General features: G+C 34.0%; 1 protein-coding gene across 1 annotated transcript; it reads left to right on the plus strand.

Moving 5' to 3' along the window:
• The first annotated feature begins 8210 nt into the window (after positions 1–8210).
• Positions 8211–10025, plus strand: LOC11416482 (F-box/LRR-repeat protein 3). Its single transcript, XM_003599571.1, has one exon. The coding sequence runs from the start codon at positions 8211–8213 to the stop codon at positions 10023–10025; it is 1815 nt and encodes a 604-aa protein (XP_003599619.1).
• The last annotated feature ends 683 nt before the right edge of the window (positions 10026–10708 follow it).

A 10708-nucleotide genomic window follows, 5' to 3' on the forward strand; every position in this document is an offset into this window, starting at 1 on the left:
ATTCAAAAGGTGAAATGTGTATTGTACTTTTGAAAGAGAGATTCTTTAATATGACTTTTGCCTCAATTGTTTTTGTTCCCGTTGGTTTCTATAGTTATAATTTACTATCATTCATAACTTGGGTGGAGAAACAAATTGTGTGGATGCTATTACTATATATCATGATTTGAATGCTTAATTTGAAGGTTAGTGGTGTGGTTTGGTTTTGAAACATTTATTTTTGGTTATAATGAAAGCCTGTGATAGCAAAGGAAGAAATACATAATTCTTAGATGTTGAAGGAATGAAATAAAAAACTAATACTTCGATGTTGAGGAAACGTAAAAACTAGAATTTGTGTATATGTAATTGATACTCATATTGCAGTTTCGTCTCCTGTTAGATAACTAGTGAAAACACTATTTATCTGAGGCATAGGATCCGTTTGCATCACCTATGATGAAACTCCTTGATACTCGTCATTCAATCCAAAAATAAAGCTATGATTCTTTTTTACTTTTTCGATCAAGTAAAATGGTATGATTTTATCTTCAGATCTAAAACCTTTTGCATTACACATAGTTTTAAATGCTATATTACTGATGAATAGGATTCCTACAAAGCTATTCCAAAACAAGTGTTCTTATGAGATACTATATGGTCAAATGCTTGGCCACGGTCAATTAAAGGTTTTTGGTTGTTTGAGTGATGTTTCTACCTTACCAACTAATATAGACATAAACATAGCCTTTGCTGCTCAACGGTTGAGTCATTTATATGAACAAACATAGCCGTTGCTGCTCAACGGTTGAGTCATTTATATGAACAGACATAGCCTTTGCTGCTCAATGGTTGAGTCTTTTATATGAACAGACATAGCCATTGCTGCTCAACGGTTGAGTCATTTATATGAATAGACATAGCCTTTTTAGCTCAATGGTTGAGTCGTGTTATGGCTTCAGCTATGAGACTCACCCTTTTACAATCTTGAGGGTTTTGAGATATCTCAAAAGATCATCAGGTCGTGGTTTATTGTCTCCATAATCTTCAGACTTGCAACTGTTTCGATTCAGTAATCATGGTTGAGGAGGGTTCTGGATACACGAAAATATATATTAGGATAGTTATTTTTCATTGGCAAGTCACTTGCATACTAGAAATCAAAGAATGATCAGACAATTTCATGTTCATCTGCTGAAGCAGAGTATCGGTCCTTAGCTCTTACTACTAGAAGGTTCAATGGACGTGCTTCTTACTTCATGATTTGAAACAAACCACCCTTTAGATTAACACTCCTTTATTGCAACAATCAAAGAGAAATTCATATCTCTTCCAATCTAGTCTTCTACGAGTGTACTAAACATCTATGTATTGATTGTCAAATTGTTCGTGAAAAGGTGCATGCATCTGTTACATATTTCTTCACAAAATCATACATCAGATGTTTCGACAACCCAACTAGGCCCCATCATTTTCATTATTGAATTATCAAGCTTGGGATGACAAATATCTTCCAACCTCCATCTTGCAAGGCTTGTAACACAAGTTATCTTTCACATTTATATATTATTTGTAATTTCAATTTTATTTCTCTCTCAAGTAGTTAGTTAGAATGATATATAATGATAAGCTGGCACCTTATATGTGTATTTAAGCCTTATTAATGTATCTCCCAGATTATCTATAATAAACACTTTAGTCCATGTTATAGAATATTTTCGTCGTCTTCTTCAATGCTATGGGTTATCTATCACTCAATTCATCGCGGTGGCTCCCTGTACCTTACCTTCACACAGAATTCTTACGCGTAAAAAGTATAAGCATCACAACAATCACAATTTAAAAAGAGCCAGAACATTTAGAAAAAATTTGTAATATTAATTGTGTTCTCATTTCCACTTTTTGTTTATACTTTTTGTTCATTAGGAAATAGTTCAGTTATTATTTCGACAATAGATTTAAGTAGATGAAACTAGTGGCCAAAAAATTATCTTAGTTAAATTGTCATAGTCAAAATCGTGCTCAGTACATATTGTATTACAAACACTAACAAGCACTAATCCGAGGTCACCCCAAAATGTCATTGACAAACATTTTAAATCCTAACAAGCACCAATCAGAGGTCTGGAGATTGGGAAAGAGTCCAAGAACCAACAACTTCCTGCATTGATGACAACAATCAATACCCACTCTATCGAACAAAATCAGTCCAGTTTCAATCATAGGAACGACTAGGATAATAAAGCAGTCTGAATTCATTGACAAGGACCAAGACATATATTCAAATAGCACCAACGTGGAACTTTATCCCTTGAAACCTGCAGAACTAAATCAGTCTCGAAAATAATTAAAGAACTCCGGCACAGGAACACGCATAAGCAGAACCACCATTAACCATCCAGATCCAAAAACATCTGAATGCAGCACCACATACTTGACCCTTTACACACCTTGTAAAAAGATGACAAGACAACCACGGGGAAGACGGCCTTGGTTGGGAAAAGGGTTTAGGGCTTGAACTACCGAAAATGGAAAAGGTCTTAGAGAACTAGGATGAATATGCAATTTCAATAACTAAAGAGTAATAAAGCACAGCATATATTTTTTGAAGAATTCTTGAAGTAATACATTAGAAGTGAAAGCTTGCCGAAAAATCTGTGATAACAGCCTTAGCATTGCAGTACAGTTTTCATGGGAAATTAAATCACCTGGAGTTTTCTAGGACTATAATCGAAAAAATCCTTTCCCTTCGGCTCATTATTGAGCATTAATGCATATTCTAAAGTTCATGGCAACACACTTATAAACCCCTCCAGATACTTTCAAGCATGGCAAAATTATGAGAGCATATCGCCAAAACATCAAATCATTGACATACCAAAAAATATACTATTGCATCGATAAACTCCATGGCATTTTATAAATATATTTATCTCCAAGCAGTGCATGGTATATGCACTTCATGCTAATAATAGCTAAGCTAATTCTAAATATATTTATCTCAAATTGTAAATGGATATAGGAGTACTAATCATGAGACATGAAACCTCACACCTTGGAAAACCCATTCATTTGGAGAAACAAAATGCATTAGATTGGTCATCAATCAAAGATCAATACAATTGTATTGTAATAACTAAAGAGATCGACCTTTTTCTCAATACAAGAGAAGCACAAATGCAAATCATTGGTGTAATGAACATCAAAGAAAAAAGGTTATGTACACTATATATGATCTACACCGTAAGAGAGGAAAATACACAATGGAATTTTTGTTTTGCCTCCATGAATGCACAGTAAACTTGTTCAGTGCACAAAAATACGTGTTTGATCTTTTGCATTTGCCAATATGCCGTTGTGTGTGAGAAACAAAACAACCAGTGGCAAACCTAAGAGCACAATCTCATATTTTACACCCTTCGTTAACATTAAAAAACAACTTCTGAAAAATGATAAACATTGATATAACTCCAAATTTCAAAATAAAACCAAAAACTATAAGAGGATCAATAACCAACTAATTATAGGAACGAAAATATATATCAGAAAAATCTTAATGGCATAGAAGTCAAGTCTTTTGCTAACATGCCACAACTGTGATCAATCAAATTAAAGTTTACATCTTGTAGAGCCCCTTGAGCATGAAGATAGTTTCAGCGACATTTGGTACTTTTCAAGGCAGGTACTCTTAATTGTCATGGTTTCTAGTACGTTTGAATGCTGCATAATATATTTTGCAAATTCAAACTCATATTTTGTGCCTCTGTAACCTCTAATGCAACATGTTTTGATCTGTCTTGACAGACATTCCGGAACACTTGGTGGATCCATCCAAATTGTTTTATACCTACTGCCTTGACGATGCTCACATTCCTGTCAACAATTCACATAATTTTTGTTTTTATAAAATGTAAAATGTATGAAACTAGAGTTAATAAGTAAACTAATTATAAACAACAATAAAACCTGAATTTTAAGATTTTGAAGTTTCGGCGAGTGTTTGAGCACTTCAATCAACCACAACCCCCGCAAAAACCAATCTTGATCTTTAAAGTTAAGCTCCAAGTAAGTCAGATTCTGAAACATGGGAAGCTGTGTGATGCATGTAGAAACCATACTAATCAGAATATTCAAATCACTAATCCTTGCTTTGATCAAATTAGGTAAGCTCCTAAAGTTTTCCTCTAGAGGATGCCTTTCACTGCCTTTTGGTGCATGCAAACATTTTGTTTTCAAATCCTCTAGAATAGAGCAACCTGATAAAAGCTTCATAACATGTTCATGACATCCAAAATGAACCCTGCTCAAATGGAGAGTTTTAAGACAAGGTAAATCCATATCCGTCAGGTGAGATATATCGACCATCATTATGCTTTTCAACTTAACAACTTCTAGTGTCCTACAACTTAGAATGTTATGAGGTAATTTAGTTTGTATGTTACATGTTTCAGGCAGGTGGAGGTAGAAGTCTTGTATTCCATGTTGCAGTTCAAAGTTAACAAATTGATTGACATCCTTTTGGTCGAAACTTGAATATTTAGGGCATCTTAAGCAAAAGGAATGGATTGGTAGTTTGATGTCTCGCTGTTTCATTGTTGAGTTTATTACACAGACAAAACAAACAAAAGTTTTGAAGTCGTTGCAGTTGAAGTTGAGAGCGAGAACTGAGAGCCACAATGGTCTCCATCGCTTTGAGAGGACGCTTGTAATTGCAGCTTGTTTGGTCGAGATAAAAGAGAGAATGTGACACAGAATTGAATCCGGCAAGTTACTAATTCTATCCGCCCTTTCCATTGACAGCCGTGAATACTTCAGCTTCTCCAACAGGGTAGTACGAATGTGGAGAAAAAGTTTGGGTGATTTCTATTGCAGTATCAAAACTCATCACCAAAGTTTATTTTTGACGCAAATCTCAGGTATATTTTGAATCAGGAATAGATATAACTTGAGTAAAAAAGAATGAAGATAAATCTTGGATGTTTATTCTGAATCTTGAGCAAACTGTTCCTATAACAAACTTCTTTTAGTACAAATCCTATAACAAATTTTATCAACTTATATAGAAAATAAAATTTTGGCATGTCACTTTAACATAGTGTATCTACATCGATTTGAAATATTCTTTATAATGTAATGTGGATATTTTGTTTTGTGTGCTATCAGACAGGATTACCTACACTGACATATGTAGGGATCGATTTGATACATAGACAAACATTTTCAGGACCAATTTGTTGGAAAGATTTTGACAGAAGAGTTGCATTCATTCATTTTCAACCTCTTTTCATTACAACATTACACAAACTTAGCATAATACAGTAGCATGTTAAACAATCCAATCAAACAAATTACACCTATCAAATATTTAATCAACCTAAACTCACTTCCTACACAATCAACTTTGTCCATCAACCTTTCCCTCCAATCCTCTTTTCCCTTCCACTATCCTTAGGCTTAACGATGGACTGAACCTTCTCCATCAACCTTGCATTTCTTCCATGACCACCACAAATTCCATTGTTTTTAAAATAACCTAGCTCTTCAGCTTCATCAACCCAGACAAAAAATTTATAGTTTTCACCATCATCCTATACAAAGAAAATTCAAAATCAGTAAAAGTTTAACAAACCATTCCCACATCACATAACCATTGTTAAATAAACCTTTGGCAAATGGGAGGCGTAGAAAAGCCTTCCTGGTTTTTGACAGTGTTGCTAACATTCAAGTACTCTCACATCACCATTAAACATAGAGCTTCAAGATGAAGGCCGACTATTATAGCTGTTTTTGCCCATGCGCCCACAACCCATCATTTTTTAACACCTAAGCTTAAACAATTTTTGGGGATTTTTGGATTTCGAATTCAATCAAAAAAATTAGGTTTTGATGTTTTTTAATTGGGGAAGAGTACACGTTGTCATCAATTAATGGAAGAAATTTTAGGGATTTTGAACTCTAGGTGACAAATTATAAAAAAGATGTTGGTAACAATTATTTTTCTATAAAAGTGAGTTCGAATTTTCTATAAAACAATCAATTCGGCCAAATTAGTTCATGCTTGCGTGGCATCTGAGATGGCAAGCTTTGTGAGAGGTTAACAGACCAACTTAAAAGAATGACTGATTTGAATGATATTTGGAAAATTCAAAGACGAAATAGACATTTCGGAAAATTTAAGAACGAATTTTCTCATTCTAGGTAAACTTAATATTAAAATATGTTAATAATAAGATAATGCTAACCGGTGTCTGCGGAAACTCAAGAATAATACTAATTTTAATAATGAAATTAAAATAAAAAATAGGGGAAAGAAAGGATACGGAAAAAAAATATATAAAGAAAGGGGTTCATTCTCATTTTAAAAAGAAGGGGGAGACCACACACGCCCACCAATCCTCTCGCTTTGTCTCTTTAAGCCCTCCATCCCTATTCACTTCATTTCCTCACCTCTTCTTCCTTGTTCTATCATTCTTAACCTTAATTACGCTCTACTTTCTATCTCACTTGATACATCTATTAAAATTTTATGCTTGAGAAAGAGGTGATCTTGATTGGTACTAGGAACCCACTTTTCGAAATTTATTTTTGAAGTTCTTTGAAGGTACACCTGCAACCTATTAGACTTGATAGTTTATTTTGTTGTAATTGGTTGATCAAAAAGTAGTGTAAGAATTAAATCTAAATTTCCCATGGGTTTCTATAAACCCTAGTTTTTATAATTGGGGGTTTCTATAACTGGGATTATTGTGTTATCTTTTTATCATCGTAGTTGATAGTAACTAATTTAATTGGTGATAATTTTATGCAAATATATTTTTAATTGCAATCATCCCTCAAGAATAATATTGTAAATTTTTTAGCATATAGTTTTTGTAAACTTGCATTGGCTTGAAATTTGTGAATATTTGAGATGAAATGTAATTGCTGTTATGATCGAAATATTTAACGAGGTGTTATACTTTGGTCTTTCTGTTTGAATTAATATTGTGAATGTTATGAATAGATGAATAGAAACAGTTCGCTGCAACGAAGAGAGAATGCGGCCTATGAGTAACGTGCTCATAGTCATTTTTTATTTTATTTTTTATAATTTTTGTTTGCTGCAACGAAAAGATTATGCAGCTTTTGAGTTACAAACTCATAGTAATTATGATAACCGTTCGCCACAGCGAAGAGATAATGTTGTACATCTCGGTTCGCCACAACGAAGAGATAATGTGGTATATCTTCGTCCGTCACAACGAAGAGATAATATGGTATATCTCTATTCACCCCAACGAAGAGTTAATGTGGTCTATGTGCACATGGTGGAAGGAAATAAACGAGAAATAATATGAGATATGTGGAATTTATTAGGGTTAATGGTGCTTTACCCCAGTAATATATGTCATTTTTGGTTTTCCCCCTGTAAAATATTAAAAAAAATTTACAGGGGTAAATCAAAAAAAATATTTTACATGGGGAAACCAAAAATGACCTATATTACAGGGGTAAAACACCATTAACCCAATTTATTGCTATTATTGTCGGAAAGTGTTATCTTGGATTTTGAATTTTTATAAGTAGATTTCAAACGATGCGAATTTTAATTTAAAAGAAAATTGTGTAAATAAAAACCCCGTGAAATTCACATCCATCTTTTGTCTACGTTGTTTATTATGCTCTCATTGGCTTCTTATGACTAAGCATTTTCTTTTATTTCAATATTTCATAATATCTATTATAGTTACTAGGTTTGCCAGGCTAATTATATTACGAGTTAGTGTTAGCCTGTGCGCCGTCGTGACACTCTTCGTCTTTGTGTTCATGTTCACCCTTTCTACAATTTTCACATCTCCTTGCGCAACTTGTTTCGGTAGTGTTATTATCAGGTTTTTTTTTTATAAATTATTTATAAGTAGTGATTAATTCTGAATTTTGATTAATTTAGTTCTTCATATTTTGTAGCTTTTAATTAATTATGATGAGGAAAAATGATAATGAATGGTTGTTATTGTGATTTTGTTTATAGATTTAATCATGTGCTAGTATTGTTGTTGATTTCAATTTTGTGGATTGAAATATTCCCAAATTTCTTGATTTTTTTTTAAACTATTATTATCATTATGCTTTTATTAGTTGTTGTTGTGATTCTTGTTGAGTGTTTTTTTTATCTTATCACCTTTTCTTATACATAATGCCAGTGGGACAAACACTATTTTCACTGAAGATTCACCACCACCTGCAACACAATGAAAAGGAAGAGAACTTCTATCCAATCATCGACGACAACAAATTCATATTTACCTGACGAGTGTTGGGAACGTATCTTCAAATTTATATTCAACGACGACGAAAACAATGATCGTCACTACTTTTATCCGCTCAATTCTTCTGAAAGAATCAAAAGGAAGGGGAAGGGAACTTCTGTTTACAAATCTTCACGACTATCTATTTCATCAACATATTCAGATATACCCGAAGATATATTCAACGACGATGACCCCAACAACCGCAACATATGTCGCTACTTGAATTCTCTCTCCCTTGTCTCCAAGCAACTCCTCTCTATCACCAACCAGATCCGTTCCTCACTCACTATCCTCAATCCAACACACCCTTTCCTTTGTCGCCTCTTTAAAAGATTCACAAACCTTAATTCACTCAACCTCACACGCTTCCATGGGGACCTTGACGCTCTTCTCCGCAAAATCTCTCGCTTCTCATCATTGAACATCACATCACTTAATCTCTCCAACCAACCCACTGTTCCTGCAAATGGGTTACGAGCTTTCTCCCAAAAGAATACAACGCTGACCTCTCTCACTTGTTCCCACATTGCTAATTTCAATAGCAGTGACCTGTTCCTTATTGCAGAATGTTTTCCGTTGCTTGAAGAACTTGACATCAGTTACTGCGAATGTTGCTACATTTACCCCATTGGTTACCACACTAAATATTACAAGAGTTGTTTCGATGGGGTTGAAGCTCTATCACTTGCACTTTTTAAACTCCGCAAGGTTAATCTTTCTAGTTTTCCTATAAACAACCTATCACTTTTCCACTTATTCCACAACTGTAAGCTTCTCGAAGAAGTCATCATGTTTAGTTGTGATCCATTAAGTGGACTGACTTTCGTTGGAATTACTTCCGCTCTTCGTGAGAGACCAACATTAAGGTCTTTTTCATTTTCCCCTCCCGATATGAAAGACGAAATGTTTGTTGTTACTCAACATTTTATTGACTCTATCATGAGTTTGAAGGGCTTAACTTGTCTTGATTTTCAGTTTATGAATATCTCAAATAACTTGTTCTACTGTATTGCAAGGGAAGGTCTTCCTTTGACGAGGTTTGCCCTCCGACATTGTTTTGGCCCCCATAGTTATGCTGGAATATTTCGTTTGTTATCCAAGTGTCAAGGCATCCAACATTTAGATCTTGAGCTTTTGTTTCTGAATGATCAACATGTTCTCCAATTGTCTTCGTTTCTTAGTGGTTTGATGTCCATAAACCTTAGTTGTTGTCTTAAGCTCACAAAATTAGCTTTGTATGCACTCACTAGAAACTGTCCTCTACTTAGTGAGATCAAAATGGAAGGAATAGGGAAGAGTATGAGTGTAGAGAATTCTGAAAAATTGGTCGAGGTTGGTGTATACCCTCAATTAAAGTCTCTCTATTTGGGAAAAAATCAATGGTTAAGTGATGAAGGCATCATAATGTTTGCTTCCAATTTCCCCAATTTGCAGCTGCTTGATTTGAATTGTTGCAATCTCTTATCAAAAGGTATTTGTCAAGTTTTAAGGATATGTTGTAAGATTAGGCATTTGAACTTAGCCTATTGTAAAAAAGTGAAGCTACTTGGAATGAACTTTGTTGTTCCCAATCTGGAGGTGTTGAACTTGTCAAATACAAAGGTTAATGATAAAACACTCTATATGATCTCAAAGAATTGTTGTGGGCTTTTGCAACTATTACTTGAACTTTGTCATAATGTCACAGAAGAGGGAGTGAAACATGTGGTAGAGAACTGCACACAGCTAAGAGAGCATGGATATCTTCTTTACTAGTATTTCGGAAGTGTTGTGCTGAAAGTGTTTGAACTCTGTAAGTTTCTTAATTTTCTCTGAAATTTATGATCCTTACCCTGCATGCATTTCTTTAATTGAAACATTATACTGAGTTCATTTGGCAGTGTCTTCTTTAGAAACCTCATGTTAGATTTTCATTTACATCTTTCGTTGATCTTACATATTCATTCTCTGATTTTTCATTGCTGTCAAGTTTTGTTTGTTTTCATGTCTGTTTACTGAGCCTTTCTTGGTCTTTTTTCTGCACTATATGATTCTTTCTTTGGTGTAGTGATGTACGTAGTTTCATTATATCAGGGATCTTCTAAACATGCTGAGGTATATATGAAGATTTCAACTTCTGAAAATAGTTAATTAAAATACTAACATTTCAAGACTAATTAATTTTTTCTTTTCTTATATTGATTTTCGTAGAACACTAAACCAATGTGACTCGCATTGGGATGTTAAAGCTAAAAGTACTATGTTTGTGAATGCTATCATATTATGTTAAAGCGAAAACTATTATTGGTATCATTAAGGCATATGATATTGATAATACTAGTATCTCCTATAAAACTAGCAGACATGAGTATTCAATCGATTAGAATTTCCCAAATTGCTCAAATTTGAGTAACAAAATCTTTCCAGTCACAAGCTCGAACTTCTCAAATTGATCAAGC

This window comes from Medicago truncatula, chromosome 3, assembly GCF_003473485.1.
Source record: "Medicago truncatula cultivar Jemalong A17 chromosome 3, MtrunA17r5.0-ANR, whole genome shotgun sequence".
Classification (NCBI taxonomy): Eukaryota; Viridiplantae; Streptophyta; class Magnoliopsida; order Fabales; family Fabaceae; genus Medicago; species Medicago truncatula.